The 18,098-nt window shown below is 46.1% G+C and overlaps 1 protein-coding gene across 1 annotated transcript in view; it reads left to right on the top strand.

The window, feature by feature from the left end:
* LOC137380812 (F-box/WD repeat-containing protein 1A-like) overlaps positions 1-18,098 on the top strand; it is a 224,887-nt gene that overhangs the window by 137,856 nt on the left and 68,933 nt on the right. The window contains exons 4-6 of the mRNA XM_068053192.1: positions 2,174-2,198; positions 4,190-4,217; positions 15,162-15,183. Coding sequence (XP_067909293.1) covers positions 2,174-2,198; positions 4,190-4,217; positions 15,162-15,183 — 75 coding nt within the window. The remainder of the gene's footprint in view (positions 1-2,173; positions 2,199-4,189; positions 4,218-15,161; positions 15,184-18,098) is intronic.

Genomic DNA, 18,098 nt, shown 5'->3' with positions numbered 1-18,098 from the left:
GAGAATTTTTTTAAGTATATTCATTCATGGGATGTGGATGTCGCTGGCTAGGCCAGCATTTGTTACTCATCCCTAATTGCCCTTGAGAAGGTGGTGGTGAGCTGCCTTCGTGAACCGCTGCAGTCCATGTGGGGTAGGTACACCCACAGTGCTGTTGGGAAGGGAGTTCCAGGATTTTGACCCAGCAACAGTGAAGGAACGGCGATATAGTTCCAAGTCAGGATGGTGTGTGACTTGGAGGGGAACTTGCAGGTGGTGGTGTTCCCATGTTCCCTTGTCCTTCTCGTTGGTAGAGGTTTTGGGTTTGGGCGGTGCTGTCTAAGGAGCCTTGGTGTGTTGCTGTAGTGCATCTTGTAGATGGTACACATGCTACACTGTACGTCGGTGGTGGAGGGAGTGAATGTTTGTGGATTGGGTGCTAATCAAGTGGGCTGCTTTGTCCTGGATGGTGTCGAGCTTCTTAAATGTTGTTGGAGCTTCACCCATCCAGGCAAGTGGAGAGTTCATCACACTCCTGACTTGTGCCTTGTAGATGGTGGACAGGCTTTGGGGAGTCAGGAGGTGAGTTACTCGCCGCAGAATTCCAAGCCTCTGACCCGCTATTGTAGCCATGGTATTTATATGGCTACTTCAGTTCAGTTTCTGGTCAATGGTAACCCCTAGGATGTTGATAGTGGGGGATTCAGCGATGGTAATGCCATTGAATGTCAAGGGGAGATGGTTAGATTCTCTCTTGTTGGAGATGGTCATTGCCTGGCACTTGTGTGGCGCGAATGTTACTTGCTACTTATCAGCCCAAGCCTGGATATTGTCCAGGTCTAGCTGCATTTCAACACAGACTGCTTCAGTATCTGAGGAGTCGTGAATGGTGCTGAACATTGTGCGATCATCAGCAAACATCCCCACTTCTGACCTTATGATTGAAGGAAGGTCATTGATGAAGCAGCTGGGCTTAGGACACTACCCTGAGGAACTCCTGCAGTGATGTCCTGGAGCTGAGATGATTGACCTCCAACAACCACAACCATCTTCCTTTGCGCTAACTATCCAACCAGCGGATAGTTTTCCCCCTGATTCCCATTGACTTCAGTTTCGCTAGGGCTCCCTAATGCCATACTCGGTCAAAAGCTGCCTTGATGTCAAGGGCAGTCACTCTCACCTCATCTCTTGAGTTCAGCTCTTTTCTCCATATTTGAACCAAAGCTATAATGAGGTCAGGAGCTAAGTGGCCCTGGCGGAACCCAAACTGAACGTCACTGAGCAGGTTATTGCTAAGCAAGTGCCGCTTGATAGCACTGTCGATGACACCTTCCATCAGTTTACTGAGGATCGAAAGTAGACTGATGGGGTGGTAATTGGCCGGGTTGGACTTGTCCTGCTTTTTGTGTACAGGACATACCTGGGCAATGTTTCACATTGCCGGGTAGATGTCAGTGTTGTAGCTGTACTGGAACAGCTTGGCTAGGGGCGCAGCAGGTTCTGGAGCACAGGTCTTCAGTACTATTGCCAGAATATTGTCAGGGCCATAGCCTTTGCAGTATCCAGTGCCTTCAGTGAGTGAATCGAATTGACTGAAGTCTGATGCTGGGGACTTCAGGAGGAGGCCGAGATGGATCATCAACTTGGCACGTCTGGCTGAAGATTGTTGCAAATGCTTCAGCCTTATATTTCGCACGATGTGCTGGGCTCCCCCATTATTGAGGATGGAGATATTTGTGGAGCCGTCTCCTCCAGTTAGTTGTTTAATTGTCCACCAGCATTCATAACTGGATGTGGCAGGACTGCAGAGCTTAGATCTGATCCGTTGGTTATGGGATCGCTTAGCTCTGTCTATTGCATGCTGCTTACGCAGTTTGGCATGCAAGTAGTCCTGGGTTGTCGCTTCACCAGGTTGACACCTCATTTTGAGGTATTCCTGGTGCTGCTCCTGACATGCCCTCCTGCACTCTTCATTGAACCAGGGTTGGTCGCCTGGCTTAATGGTAATGGTAGAGTGGGGAATATGCCAGGCCATGAGGTTACAAATTGTGGTTGAGTAAAATTCTGCTGCTGCTGATGGCCCACAGCGCCTCATGGATGCCCAGTTTTCAATCGCTTGATCTGTTCGAAATCTATCCCATTTAGCATGGTGGTAGTGCCACACAACACAATGGAGGGTATCCTCAATGTGAAGGCGGGACTTTGTCTCCACAAGGACTGTGCAGTGGTCACTCCTACCAATACTGTCATGGACAGATGCATCTGCGACAGGCAGATTGGTGAGGACGAGGTCAAGTATGTTTTTCCCTCTTATTGGTTCCCTCAACACCTGCTGCAGACCCAGTCTAGCAGATATGTCCTTTAGGACTCGGCCAGCTCGGTCAGTAGTGGTGCTACTGAGCTACTCTTGGTGATGGACATTGAAGTCCCCCACCCAGAGTACATTCTGCACCCTTGTCACCCTCAGTGCTTCCTCTAACTGGTGTTCAACATGGAGGAGTACTGACTCATCAGCTGAGGGAGGGTGGTAGATGGTAATCAGCAGGAGGTTTCCTTGCCCACGTTTGACCTGATGACATGAGATTTCATGGGTCCGAGTTGATATTGAGGACTCCCAGGGCAACTCTCTCCCAACAGTATACCACTGTGCTGCCATCTCTGCTGGGTCTGTCCTGCCGGTGATACAGGACATACCCGAGGATGGTGATGGCGGTATCTGGGACATTGTAAGGTATGATTCCGTGAGTATGACTATGTTAGGCTGTTGCTTGACTAGTCTGTGGGACAGCTCTCCCAACTTTAGCACAAGCCCCCAGATGTTAGTAAGGAGGACTTTGCAGGGTCAACAGGGCTGGGTTTGCCGTTGTCGTTTCCGGTGCCTAGGTCAATGACACAGTGAGTTGTGATCTGGAATGTGCTGCCTGAGGTGCCGATGGAAGCAGATTTAATAGTAACTTTGGAATTGTATAAATACTTGAAAAGGATACATTTTCAGGGCAAATAGGGAAAGAGAACAGAGAGTGGACTCACTGGATACTTCTTTCAAAGAGCTGGCACAGGACCGATGGCCAAATGGCCGCCTTCTTTGCTGTAAGATTCTATGATTTTATGATTAATTGCAGGGCCTCCTCACAGTGTGCCAATATTTGCAAGGGTTCCCCAACATAGCTCGGATGAAAACTATTGCTCGCAAGCTCGGTATCAGTGCTGCACTATGTTAGCAAAGCCATCTAAATCACCAACCAATATAATTTCTCAGAACATTGTGTTGGTATCTTTGACATTTGCCTGCTGCCCGATTCTGTCACGGCTGGCAAGCACTGTTTAAACTGTACCGCCTTGTAAATGTGCTGCACGCTTTACTATTGAGTGTATCAGACCCATGTGCAATCTTAGTTAGTTCATTTCTTTCTTCTACCCTGCTCGCAGCACATTGGATCTGATAGCATTCTTGATCTTAATGCCAAGTTTCCACATCATTCATGCAGCACCCAATGATGAATGGTGCAGTTTGATGTTGAACCACATGATATCACTTGTACACTTGGTTTCAAATAATGCACAATTTAATAAAGTCATATTAATAGCTTTCAAAATGAATTTGTGCTAATTAAAATGAGGAATGTTAATGCTGGGGAATGGAGTAATTTCCCATTGTGGGAGGTCAGTGTAAACATCAGGTACAGCACGGAGTTAGATACAGAGTAAAGCTCCCTCTACACTGTCCCCATCAAACACTCCCAGGACAGCTACAGCACGGAGTTAGATACAGAGTAAAGCTCCCTCTACGCTACCTTATTCAGACAAAGACCCCTGTGAAATTCTCTAGTTCCCACAACTTTGTCTGTTGTATCCTCTCTCAGTAATGTTTGTCCTGTACTGATTTCTTTCAAATTGTGATCAGCTTTTCATAGCGTGCCAGCAGTCATCGGGTACTGAGCTGAGACTACTTCATTCTCACTGAACTCTATCCCTTGCAGTTAGAGAGTCTTCCATCTCATCAGTTTGAGCTGTATTTGAACCCGAGTGCATAAGCAGTAGGCTGCTCATTTAACACATTCCTTTAACACTGGAGTCAACTTCAAATCTGCTTTTAGTTTAACTTGAGGTTAACCTCTGATGTATGGTAATTGTAAAAGCAACCTTCCATTATCTAAACTACTGATCATCTCAGCTAATGATGTCCCCAAGTGGTTGAGGTAATTGGAAGGCCTGTGTATTGCTAGTTTTCTTTGGAAGTGATAGATATAGGCTGTCACACGCTCACAGTGTGCAGCCATGGAGCTGCTTTATTGTGATCACTGAAACACAAGCATATTTTCCTAATTTTCTTTGTCTCAAGCAGCTCTCTGGTGCCCCAGTGCAGTCTACCCCAGCTCTCTGGTGCCCCGGTACAGTATACTGAAGCTCTCTGGTGCCCCAGTGCAGTGGTACCGCAGTTCCCTGGTGCCCCAGTGCAGTGTACCGCAGTTCCCTGCTGCCCCAGTGCAGTGTACCGCAGTTCCCTGGTGCCCCAGTGCAGTGTACCGCAGTTCCCTGGTGCCCCAGTGCATTGTACTGCAGTTCCCTGGTGCCCCAGTGCTGTGTACTGCAATTCCCTGGTGCCTCAGTGCAGTGTACCGCAGTTCCCTGGTGCCCCAGTGCAGTGTACCGCAGTTCCCTGGTGCCCCAGTGCTGTGTACTGCAGTTCCCTGGTGCCTCCGTGCAGTGTACCGCAGTTCCCTGCTGCCCCAGTGCTGTGTACTGCAGTTCCCTGGTGCCCCAGTGCTGTGTACCGCAGTTCCCTGGTGCCCCAGTGCTGTGTACTGCAGTTCCCTGCTGCCCCAGTGCTGTGTACCGCAGTTCCCTGCTGCCCCAGTGCAATGTACCGCAGTTCCCTGGTGCCTCAGTGCAGTGTACCGCAGTTCCCTGGTGCCCCAGTGCTGTGTACCGCAGTTCCCTGGTGCCCCAGTGCAGTGTAGCAGAGTTCCCTGCTGCCCCAGTGCAGTGTACCGGAGTTCCTTGCTGCCCCAGTGCAGTGTACTGGAGTTCCCTGCTGCCCCAGTTCAGTGTACCGCAACTCTCTGGTGCCCAGTGCAGTGTACCACTGTTCACTGGTTACCTTTATATATAGAATATCTGCTAATCTATAAACCACCCTAAACTCCTCAATTAGAGTCTGTAACTCACTCCCGGCTATCTGTTATTCTGTATATAGTCCCCCCGCCAACCCCCTTTCGAACCCCTCGATTAGGTTCCAGCCTGTAACTCACTCCTGAGTATCTGTTACTCAAAGTATAATCCATATGAATGGAGGTTATGTGGATTTTCTTTGCTTCTCAGCTGGACATTTCACAGGGTGGCACAGGGACAAAATAAACTGCCAAGCTAGTCACCTTCACCTTTTTCACAATGATTAGAAGCGGGTTTCTTTTTACTGGAGGTTTTTTAGGTGATTACTATAAGCTGCCTCCTAGCCCAGGTGTAGAAGGGGCCAACTTGAGTCTATTTTCTAATCGCAAGATCAGTTATTCTAAGATATGTAATCGACTGGTCTGCAAATCAGTATGGTTATTGTGGCATTCCCCTACACTGAGACCAGTCTTCAGCCCCAGCTCTTTAACGCAGGGAGAATGCAGCAGGGTTTGGGCACAGTCGTTGGTGGCAGCTGAGCTGAGCAGAGGGGCCCCGACTGTAAAACAAAGACAGATTAAGATCTTTCCATGTTGGCAGATCACTTAGCGACCATTCTGAAAGGGTAGTTCCAGCCGCCTCCTGGGTTTACACACTTTTTTTTGCTGCTTTGTCCTTTCCCTCCCCATCTTTGTTGTTGTTGGTTCTGCAGCTTTTATTTTGATGAAAGCCTGGTACCTTTTTTTTCAGGATCTGGCGTGATGTAGTGTGTGGTCGGCAGAGAGAGAGCAGCTGGGACACTCGTACATCAGCCCCGCTGCCTCTGGAGCCGCTCATTACACGGTCGATCACAGAATAATATCCACCGCATTGATTTTACAGCACTCCGATTAGCCATCAGCTTACTGCCCTACCCCCAGGTTTCCATACTGCTGACTTAATTTGACATCACCCCGATGATTGATTACCCACTGCCATATTGTCCATCCTCACCAAACCACGACGATCAGCCGCAATTGATTGTCCTAATTTGCTTTCATCAGTCTCAGAATGTGCGGACAGACCCTGACACAGAAAGCTTGGCAGCAACCCCATTGAGGCTCGGAACCCACTCCCTGTATGAATGAGGACTTGGTGGTAACCACAAATCCCAGGGGGGATTGCTAAACCTGTTTCCATGTTGATTTTTATTCTTCCTTCAATTCCCTCCTCCTGAAAGATCTGGTTCCCTCACTGAGGTGCAGACACACTCCTGAATTTCACCCCAAGTAACTCTTCTGTATCTGGGAACAAGGCACTGAGGGTCAGCTGATCACTTGACCGTGGTAGTGGTGGGGCATTGTAACACAGCTCAATCCTGTCCTAACATTACACCCACACACACACTCCGAGGTCAGCTGCAGCACGGGGTTAGATACAGAGTAAAGCTCCCTCTACACTGTCCCCATCAAACACTCCCAGTGTAAGGAACAGCACGGGTTAGATACAGAGTAAAGCTCCCTCTACACTGTCCCTATCAAACACTCCCAGGACAGATACAGCACAGGTTTAGATAGAGAGTAAAGCTCCCTGTATACTGCCCAGCTCCCTCTATACTGCCCCATCAAACAGCTTGGAGTTTCTCACAGATCATGTGCGCAAGCATTTCACATATTCATGATTGCACTTTACTAAGATCCTAGTGCCACGCCATACACAACAGACCCAGAGTGTACACTGATGCTATAACAGTGCTGCAATGGGCACAGTGTTAATACGGTTCTCTCTGTGATCTGGCACTGTTTTACATCGCAGCCATTGTGTACAGATGAACCTTGTATTGTTTTGCACTCTTTTTGTGAAGTGCATGTCCCAAACAGGGGAATGTTGGGTGTTATTCGTGAATTTAGGATGGGTTACTAAAGGCTTGGTCAAAGCAGATTTTTCAGAAGCAGGTTGGTTCAAGGCAAGGTGCTTTTGGGAGAAATTTCAGGACAAAAGGGCAGAAAGACAGATCGGCCTCCAAAAGTGGGGAGGAGGATACAGAGGCACAGTGGCGCAGTGGTTAGCACCGCAGCCTCACAGCTCTAGCGACCCGGGTTCAATTCTGGGTACTGCCTGTGTGGAGTTTGCAAGTTCTCCCCTGTGTCTGCGTGGGTTTCCTCCGGGTGCTCCGGTTTCCTCCCACATCCCAAAGACTTGCAGGTTGATAGGTTAATTGGCCATTATAAATTACCACTAGTATAGGTAGGTGGTAGGGAAATATAGGGATAGGTGGGGATGTGGTAGGAATATGGAATTAGTGTAGGATTAGTATAAATGGGTGGTTGATGGTCGGCACAGACTCGGTGGGCCGAAGGGCCTGTTTCAGGGCCAAGAGTAATCCAGAGCGTGCGCAGTGGCACATATAGGCAGGGGAAGTTCACTCAGGTTCCGACATTCAGAATTTTACTAACAGACTCCAATTGTTATTGGGTATTTCTCATGTAATTATCGGACAGTTACCCAACTAAGAGTAAAAGACTTAGTCTTATCACAGCTGAGGGAAATATAAAAGCCACCTCACACAATCAGCAACTTGCTTCGCAGTGCAATGACTGCTGTTATTTTGGCAGTTGCAGTTGCCATTTTGTACACAGCAAGATCCCACAGGCAGCATTTGATTTTTTTGGCAATCAGTTGATGGAGAAGTGTTGCTAGGACAACTCTTTCCTCATCCTCAAATACCACTATGGGATAGTTAGTTAGTGGAAGAGGCAGACAGCGGTTTACTGTCTCATCCGAGGAACAATACCTCCAGCAATGCAGTGTTCCCTTGGAACTACACCACCCAGATTATGCATTGAGGTCCTGCAGTGGGACTTGAACCCACAAACTTCTGATATAGAGGCAAAAGTGGCAGCAACAGCACCAAGGAGAGACTCTAAGGAACTAAATATCTAAGATACATTGGGGCCCATTCCTGACTCTGCTACGAATACATATGGAAGGTAACGGAGCAGGAAATGTTCTACAAATGCCTCGATTTTAAAATTCTCATCTTTGTTTTCAAATCCCGTCGTGGTCTTGCCCCTCCCTATTTCTGTAACCTCCTCCAGCGTTACAACCCTCCGAGACCTCTGCACTCCTCCAACCTCGCCTCTTGCAAGCCCCCAATTTTAGTCACTCAAAAGAACAAAAGAACAAAGAACAGTACAGCACAGGAACAGGCCATTCGGCCCTCCAAGTCTGTGCCGATTTTGATGCCTGCCGAAACTAACACCTTCTGCTCTTCCGGGGCCCACATCCCTCTATTCCCTTCCTATTCATATATTTGTCAAGATGTCTCTTAAACGTCGCTATCGTACCTGCTTCCACCACCTCCCCCGGCAGCAAGTTCCAGGCACTCACCACCCTCTGTGTAAAAAACTTGCCTCGCACATCCCCTCTAAACTTTGCCCCTCTCACCTTAAACCTATGTCCCCTAGTAACTGACTCTTCCACCCTGGGAAAAAGCTTCTGACTATCCACTCTGTCCATGCCGCTCATAACTTTGTAAACCTCCATCATGTCGCCCCTCCACCTCCGTCATTCCAGTGAAAACAATCCGAGTTTATCCAACCTCTCCTCATAGCTAATGCCCTCCAGACCAGGCAACATCCTGGTAAACCTCCTCTGTACCCTCTCCAAAGCCTCCATGTCCTTCTGGTAGTGTGGCAACCAGAATTGCACGCAATATTCTAAGTGTGGCCTGACTAAAGTTCTGTACAGCTGCAGCATGACTTGCCAATTTTTATACTCTATGCCCCGACCGATGAAGGCAAGCATGCCGAATGCCTTCTTGACTACCTTATCCACCTGCGTTGCCACTTTCAGTGACCTGTGGACCTGTACGCCCATATCTCTCTGCCTATCAATACTCCTAAGGGTTCTGCCATTTACTGTATACCTCCCACCTGCATTAGACCTTCCAAAATGCATTACCTCTCATTTGTCCGGATTAAACTCCATCTGCCATTTCTCCGCCCAAGTCTCCAACCGATCTATATCCTGCTGTATCCTCTGACAATCCTCATCACTATCCGCAACTCCACCAACCTTTGTGGCATCCGCAAACTTACTAATCAGACCAGCTACATTTTCCTCCAAATCATTTATATATACTACGAACAGCAAAGGTCCCAGCACTGATCCCTGCGGAACACCACTAGTCACATCCCTCCACCCTTGACACCCGTGCCTTCAGCTGCTGAGACCCTAAGCTCTGGGATTTCTTCCCTAAGCCTCTCCGCTTCCCTCTCCTCTTGTAAGACACACCTTAAAATCTATATCTGCCCTACTATGTCCTTATGTGGCTCAGTGTCAAATTTAGTTTGCTCATATGAAGCGGTTTGGAATGGGTTACTACATTAAAGATGCTGTATAAATGCAAGTAGTTACTGAAAGAGGTGGAGTCCAACCATCTTTAGTACAGGAAGCTCCTGCCAGAAGCTGGGTGGAGCTTCAGTACAATATGTTAATGAAAAACAGGCAGGTGACATCATTAAAGGGTTGTCCACAACCTTGAGCCATTCACTCTGGTTGCAACTAGATTGATATCTGTGTAAATGCTCAGTGCGGATCCAGGAGCGTGAGGGGGTTCCTAATGGAGGTTTTTCAAGCTGAAAGAGTGGAAAAGCTCAGGTTTGGGAGTGTCCATTCTTTGCGCTCTCGTCACGGGTGAGGACTCTTTCGCCGTGTTCTGCTCTGCTCCTACCATATCTTAACTCAGTCCTTAAATTCCTGACAGCTGGAGTAAAGGTATTATCAGCTTGAATCAATGGGTAGCACTCTCGCCTCTGACGCAGGAAGTTGTGGTTTCAATTTCCTCTGGATACTTGAGCAGAAAATCCAGGCTGACAATCCCAGTGCAGTAGTGAGGGAGTGCAGCACCGTGGGTGGTGCTGTTTTTCAGATGTGATGTTAAACCAAGGGCCTATCTATTCTCTTGGGTAGATGTAAAAGATCCCATGGCCACCACTTCAATGAAAAGTAGGGGAGTTCTCTCTGATATTCTGGCCAATGTGTATCCCTCAACCAACATCACTAAAATACAGATTATCTGGTCATTATCACATTGCTGTTTGTGGGATCTTGCTGTGTGAAAATTAGTTGCTGTGTTTCCTACATTACAACAGTGACTACACTTCAAAAGTACTTCATTGGCTGTAAAGTGCTTTGGGAAGTCCTGAGGTGGTGAAAGGTGCTATAGAAATGCAAGTCTATTCTTTCCTTGCTTCCTTGCCTTTATTGTTCTCCCCATGCAGGAGAAGGGAATAAGGAGTCTTTAATTATAACAGTAATGTACTGATGGGGAACCTTTGACCCAGTAATGGGTGAATCTTCTGGGTTTCTCCAGCCAACGAGGCCCAGAATCAATCCTAAAAAATAACCAGGCAGGAGCTGCCGTTCATGTGGATTTAAGGTTCATAACACAACCAGCTGAGAAACTGCTGATGCTGTCGTTTTTGGGCCCCTAGTCGCTTGTCTCAAAGCCCCCTTGATTCAGTCAGATTTATGCAAGAGCTTGCTGCTGTTATTACAAGTCTGAGCTTATTGGGAAATGGCTACATTATGTAGAGTGTCTAACAAATTGCTTATGTTGGTATAATTGGATTACAACAGCAGTTCAGTCCCAGAGGAAAGATTAGCAAAGCGAAGGCGCTAGCCAACCTCTGAAGCCATGCATTTGCATTTTTTATTTTTGCTTTTTTCTCTTGTCTCTCTCTCTCTCTTTCTCACTCTTTATCCCTTCCTTCCACAGAGCATGCATCTCTCATCTAGTTGTCTGTTTAAGGAGCAGCCTAATGTGGGTTTTTTTGTTGTTGTTGGGTGTCTGATGACCCAATTAAGGGTCCCCTCGCTTCATTCTGTGTGCATTAAGTACAGTCCCATTTGATCATCCAGTCACAGCACCGTTGTGGTTTTCACAAAGCTAATCTGACACTCACCGAGGGTTAAGGCACCAGCAAGCTGATTGCCACAGCCCCACCCACCCCTGACTCGATGCAGCCAATGTTCTGGATTCATTGGAGATCAAAAACAAATCTTGTAACAAGCATCTCCCGCCTTTCAGGAAAAGAAAGAAGTTGCATTTCTATAGCACCTTTCTCAACCTCAGGATGTCCCAAAGTGCTTTACCGTCAATGAAGTGCTGTTTGAAGTGTAGTCACTGTTCTAATGTAGGAAACCTGCAGCCAATTTGTGCACAGCAAGATCCCACAAACAGCCATTTGATAATTACCAGATAATTTATTTTAGTGATGTTGGTTGAGGGATAAATATTGGCCAGGACATTGGGGAGAACACCCCTGCTCGTTTTCAAAATAGTGCCATGGGATCTCTTACATTCACCTGAGAGGGCAGACAGGGCCTCAGTTTAATATCTCACCTGAAAGATGGCACCTCTGACGGCACAGGAGTTTCAGTCTGGTTTATTTATTCATGCCATAGACTGTGACTTGACTCCACAAACATCTAACTCAGTGCTAGCCCCTGAGTCACAGCTAACACTGATTTCTGAATACAGAATGGACGCAGTCTACTGAAACGATCTGGAATCTGGGGCGCATTTTGTGGATCAAGCACTCAGTCATAGTGGTGTTCCCATAGCATAAGAAATGCCTTACCACGAGCACACCCATAGATGTTGAATGTCTCCCCACATGTAGACGGTCAATTTGTCTAAACCCTCTTCCCCTCAGGTAACTACAACAACCCCAGTCCTGCAGGATCATTCCATGCTACAGGATCTCAAGTCAACTTTAAGGGAGAATTGGAAGGGTATTTGAGGTAGTGGGTGGCCTTGAGTTACTTGTCTCAATGTTATCATTAGAGACAGCCCAAGGTCTAATGTTTGTGAAGGGTCGGAGGCCAAATTACCAGACCCTCTGGGATGACTTTTACTTGCAAGTGACTATTTCTTGAATCCTTGCAGCCAGTGTTGCTTCTTGGTGAGGGGACTGTGCTTGACAACAGTTCACTAGTCCCATGTCTGGTGGTATTGCTACCAGGTGCAAGGATGGGAAACATTGCACCCCCTGCCCCTGCCCCCGCCACCATCATTAAAGCCTGTCTTTGATAACCAGTGTCTCACTCAGGGAGTAGAGGTTTGGCTTCTCCCTTAACTTTCAGACAGTAGACAGCTACCAAGTTCCAGGTCACAGCCTGCACCCTTTCAGGAAAGATTGAAGGTTATCCATTCCATTGAGTCTGAACTGTGGGTTAATCTGCAGAAAGCTTTTCATTGCAGCATTCACAAGTGGTTGCCAATCTTTACCGGTTTGATTGGCCAACAGTGAAGTGCAATTCCTTACAGCTACAAATGTCCTTCAGAGACTGGGACAGCCGCTCGCCCCCACCTTCCCCTCCCCCGCCATATAATAGCTGTTCCAAGATTTGGAAGTTACCATTGGGAGAACGAATCATCTATTAAATGTTCACCTCTGTGTGTGGATGTGCTGCTGTGGGCACAGAGCATCTTTCATGCAACTTGATCTGCTTTACCTCCCTTTGTTTCTCATTTTGGTCTCTGGTAAGAGGATTCCCATTGCTTTTGAAAATGGCCCTGAAATAATAAGAGAAATAATAATTGACAACAATTGCAACCTGGTATTCATTCCATAATATCAATTGGCTTTGTCCCACCTTCAGCCCATTTGTTGCTCATCCGTGTCTTTCTCACCACCCGACCCAACACTTGCCTGGCCAGCCTCCCATCCTCCATAAACTCGAGCTCATCCAAAGCTCTGCTGCCAGTCTCCTAACTCACACCAAGGCCATTTACCCATTTCCCGCTGTGGCTCCCAGTTCAGAAACGCCTCAATTTTAAAATTCTCCTCTTCGCGTTCAAATCCTCCCATGACCACATCCCTCTGTAACCTCCTCCATCCTCACAACCCTCACCTCTGCCATTGAACTCCCTGTTCTTCTGACTCACCTATTGTGTGTCCCTTCAAGTCGCCATTGGCAGTCACAGCCGCAGCTGCCTAGATTTCACAACCTGAAATTCCCTCCCTCAACCCCTCTACCTCTCCTTTTTTCTCTCCTCATTTAAGACCTTCCTTAAAACCTGCTACTTTGATCAAGTTTTTAATCACCTGTCCTAATTACCTTTCAGGCTAAGTGTCTATATCTCCTCATATCTCTGAACTCACAGGATATTGTTTGATGTTATAGATGCTAGATATAAATTGTTGTTTGATAATGTCACATGGGATGATTTAGATCTGACTTTTTACAGGCCAGAATAGCAGAAACCGGTCAGTTTCAGATACTCCCCTGAGCTGACAGATATAACCAGAGACAAAAATGTGCTGACAGTTAGTGCAGTTCATCTCCACACTATTTCATGTTTCTGCCTACCTGATTACTGACCCTAATATGAGCAAATACTGGTGTGTAAAACAGTCTGTAACAGTGCTGAGTGTCCCAGCACTGACTGTGTGTGTATAGGAGGACTGACTGTCCTGCTGTGTATTCAGAGTAAAACTGACATGATGTATACCACACTCCCTCCCCATTTAATTTTCTTTTATATTAAATGTAAAATGGTAGTTGAAAATAATTTTCCAGAATACAATAACAATATTCTGAAATTTAACAGATGGCTGCGTTTGTTGACAACGCTACCGCTAGGTGGCGCTGCAATGGCACATGCGCAAATGCAACATGTGCCACTAAAACGTCACAGTCTGCGACTTCAGGCAGCTGCCAGGACTAAAGATGGCGCTGCTCAAATAATCACACGAAGGCAACCTAACCTAAACACATGGCAGCACACAATGGCGGGAGGGAGAGAGCGAGCGAGCGGGCCGGGGACTGGGGGGTGTTGGGGAGCGGAGCAGGCCGGGGATGGGATGGGGGTGGGGGGGGGGGGGTGCAGGAGTGGAGCAGGCCGGGGATGGGGGGGAGTGGAGCAGCCGGAGAGAGCAGCGAGGGGGGGGAGGCCACAGAGAGCAGCGAGGCGGGGGGAGAGGAGCGGCTGGAGAGAGCAGCAAAGCTTGACACATGGGTGAATACCCATTAGCGTTGCATTGCTGTACGCATAAAGCGCATGCACAGAGGCCGACCAGGCGTGTTGCCCGAAGATGCACACATCACGCGATGATGTCATCGGCGCATGTGCTAACCAGTCCTGGCAAGTCGGAACGCAGCGCACGCACAGAGAGTAGGAGACCGTCTGCGCAAGTGCGGCCTGATTTCGACAGTGGCCGGCTGCGTTGTCAGGAATCACTTTGTTAACAGATTGGGTTGCATGACTGATATTACTGTAATCACAACGAAAACATATACAACCATTATTTCCAGAGTAATTTACATGTTAAAAAACTGTTTTTCCTTAATACCAGTATATATTTAACAAAAATGTCATCATTTGACAAGAAGTAATGAAAAGAACAACTTATTTTTTCTTCCTTCCTACATACTTTCTATTTACCTATCTATCTTATTTCTCTTTCTGTCTGGTTGTCTTCTTCCATTTTCATTAGCTTGACCCTTCTCTCCCAATGCCTCAGACTGTGTTGACCCTGAACTTTGACTTTGACTCCCAACTCCACTTAATGGTTGGGACTGTGAAGTTGATTGATTTGTCTCAATCAAAGACACTGACTCACTTTGCTGTACTGGTGGATTCTGTGATACCAGCAGACTTTCAGTTTTCTAATGACTTGCACTTTCCTTCTGACTTTCACTTGGAACAGTAGGAACTTGGACTATAGGAGGTTTCTCATGCTCTCCCATTGTCAGATTTTCTCTTTCAAGCAAATGATCTATATGACACTGATGGAGTCTCTCTCCAACCTTCACTAGATATGTGAATTCACCTAATCTTTCTATAACAACTCCAAACACATACTTCTCCTTATCACCTCAGTGGTTTTTCACCATTACCTCTGATCTGCACTGAAGCCTCTAAGTTTCATGCCGCGAGTATCACTCTGTCTTGCTTTTCTCATACCTTGCTATTGATGTCTGGCTTAATCAAACTAGACCTTGTCCTAGAAGCATGTTTAAACACTAACTCATAAGGTGAGCAACCTGTTGTAGACTGTGGGGTTATTCTCTCAGAGAACAGAAAATTGTCCAGCCTGTGTCAAAGAGAAACATGGAAATTACTGCCCAACTTGTCACATAGCAAATACTTCTGAAAAAATCTTTTCGCAATTTGTATTCATCTTTCTGCAGCACTATTCGATACTGTGTCATATGGTAGTATTAGAGTGTGTTTGACTCCATTCTTACTCAAAAATATTTCAAACTTTTCTGATCTAAACAGTGGACCATTATCTGACACCAACACTTCTGGCAAGCCATAAATTGCAAACCAATTTCTCGAAACCTCAATAGTTTTGGCACTTGTGGTATTGGGCATAAACTCAAAATTTATCCACTTGCTATAGCTATCGACCAAAACAAAATACTCTTTAGCTTCCACTTCAAAGAAATCGACATGTACTCGTTCCCACGGTTTTCTTGTGCTTGACCATGGAATAAAAGGAAGTTTGGTTGGATCATTTCTCACTCTGAGACACACTTCACAATTTTTCACCTGCTCTTCAATATCTCTGTCTACCTTTGGATACCAAAAATAGCTTCTTGCTGCTGCTTTCATACAGACTTTATGTACTCTTGATGAAGTTCCTTTAACAATCTCTCCCTAAACCTTGGCAGAATAATGACTCTTAAACCCCATAGGAGACACCCTTGATCTACACTTAATTAATTTCTACATGTGAAATAATCTTGCAATTTCTCATCATCACACTTTTTAGATCAGCCATTTATGACATAATTGAGTACTTTACTGAGCACCACATCCTTGCGAGTTTCTTAGAAACTTCCCTGGCAGACACTGGCATGTCATTTGTGTATGTGAAGTAATTTATAGGTAACTCATGGGCTAAGAATGAATCAGTTTTCGTTTCCTCAATGTCAGACATACTCTTACTGATCCCTATTGTAAATAACTCGTCCCTGTTTAAATGTATTTTCTTAAGCTAATTTCTTCCCTTATGGGAAACTTTGTTCCCTCCTACTACTACCAATGGCAGATAATAGGATGCATCATTATATTCCACCTTAACACTCCCTTCATCTAATACGGGAATACTGTTATTGGAATAACTAGTCAGTTTCATGCCACTTTTTCGTAAAGGAATGTGATTTAGGGCCTTCTTGCACTCTCCTTCAGAGATAACAAACACTGCTGCGGCTGTATTATTGATGAACGTAAGTTGTGACTCTCCGACTTTCATTTTTACTGTGGGCACTGGAATTATATTGTCGGCCCTTTTTCTCTCAGTTTACATATGCTGTTTTTCTTGTTCGCTGATTGAGTACAACTCTTGATCTTCCTGCTCAGTAACATCAACTTCTGTTTCCAAGTCAATCATATGCACATTTGAGGACCCCCAGGAGCCTGATCTAGCTTTAGATCTACCACGACCTTGACCGGGTGCATTTCTGTGACCTGGAGATTTGCCACAATCTGGAGCATTGCTGTTTCCTCTACTCCTGCATGCCGTCTGGAGGTTACCATGTGCATAGCACTTCAACTGGAAATGGGAGCATTTGGATGGTTGGTGGCTGCCCTGGCAACAATAGAATCTAAATTTCTGACTCTGAGTCTGTGAACTTGGCTGCCTGATTTTACGAGACTGTGCCTATATTTTGGTAAAATATGTTTTCAGGACTTATAGTTGAATTATGGACATGGATCCATCTGAAATCTTGAAGAGATGCTGAACTTTGTGTCCTATTTCCAACTGTAGTTGACGAAACCCTGCATATTGAATGTGTGGGAACTGAAACCCTTGTTGCTGCATTTCTGCTGTAAGACTTATCTGAAGCCTCTGTAGCTGCATTACTTGGAAAGCCTACCCAAACTGATCTTCAACATCACTTGGAAAGAACTGTTCTCGGAAGATCCCGGTGACATTTACGCATTTGGGACACCAAACCAAAACCAAGGACAAGTATTCTGCCTAAGTGGGGTTTTTTTTGTTTTCTTTGTAACAAGGCTATAAACAAAAATCCCTTTTATTTTTCCGGTTAACTGGGGTATGTATGTGTGTGTATGTGTGAGGGGCTAAGATAGATAGGGGGCATTAATATTTCATATTCGACATTTGGGAAGAATGGGAAAAAGAGGTGTTGTTGCGCTGATAATAAGGGGTGGGATCAGTACATTACTAAGGGAGGATTTCAGATTGGAAGAACAAAATGTGGAATCTGTTTGGGTGGAGCTAAGAAACAGCAGGGGACAGCAAACATTGGTAGGAGTTGTTTATAGGCCACCAAACAGTAGTGATAGTGTAGGGCATGGTATTAATCAGGAGATTAGAGAAACATGTAGCATGGGTAATGCAGTAATTATTAGTGACTTAAATATGCACATAGACTGGATAAACCCAATACATAGAAAATAGGAGCAGGAGTAGGCCATTTGGCCCTTCGAGCCTGCTCCGCCATTCATTATGATCATAGCTGATCATCCAACTCAGTAGCCTGTTCCGGCTATGCCCCATACTCTTTGATCCCTTTAGACCCAAGAGCTATATCTAACTCCTTTTTGAAAGCATATAATGTTTTGGTCTCAACTGCTTTCAGTGGTAGCAAATTCCACAGGCTCACCACTCTCTGGGTGAAGACATTTCTCCTCATCTCAGTCCTGAAAGGTTTACCCCGTATCCTTAGACTATGACCCCGGTTCTGGACTCCACCACCGGCGGGAACATCCTTCCTGCATCTACCCTGTCAACTCCTGTTAGAATTTTATAGGTTTCTATGAGATCCCCCCTTACTCTTGAAACTCCAGCAAATATAATCGTAACTGACTCAATTTCTCCTCATTCGTCAGTCCCGCAATCCCAGGAATCAGTCTGGTAAACCTTCGCTGCAGTCCCTCTATAGCAAGAACATCCTTCTTCAGATAAGGAGACCAAAACTGCACACAATATTCCAGGTGTGGCCTAACCAAGGCCCTGTATAATTGCAGCAAGATATCC

This window comes from Heterodontus francisci, chromosome 20 (assembly GCF_036365525.1).
Source record: "Heterodontus francisci isolate sHetFra1 chromosome 20, sHetFra1.hap1, whole genome shotgun sequence".
Classification (NCBI taxonomy): domain Eukaryota; kingdom Metazoa; phylum Chordata; class Chondrichthyes; order Heterodontiformes; family Heterodontidae; genus Heterodontus; species Heterodontus francisci.
Note: the sequence above shows the minus strand (reverse complement) of the source record. Positions and strands in the feature narration are given on the sequence as shown.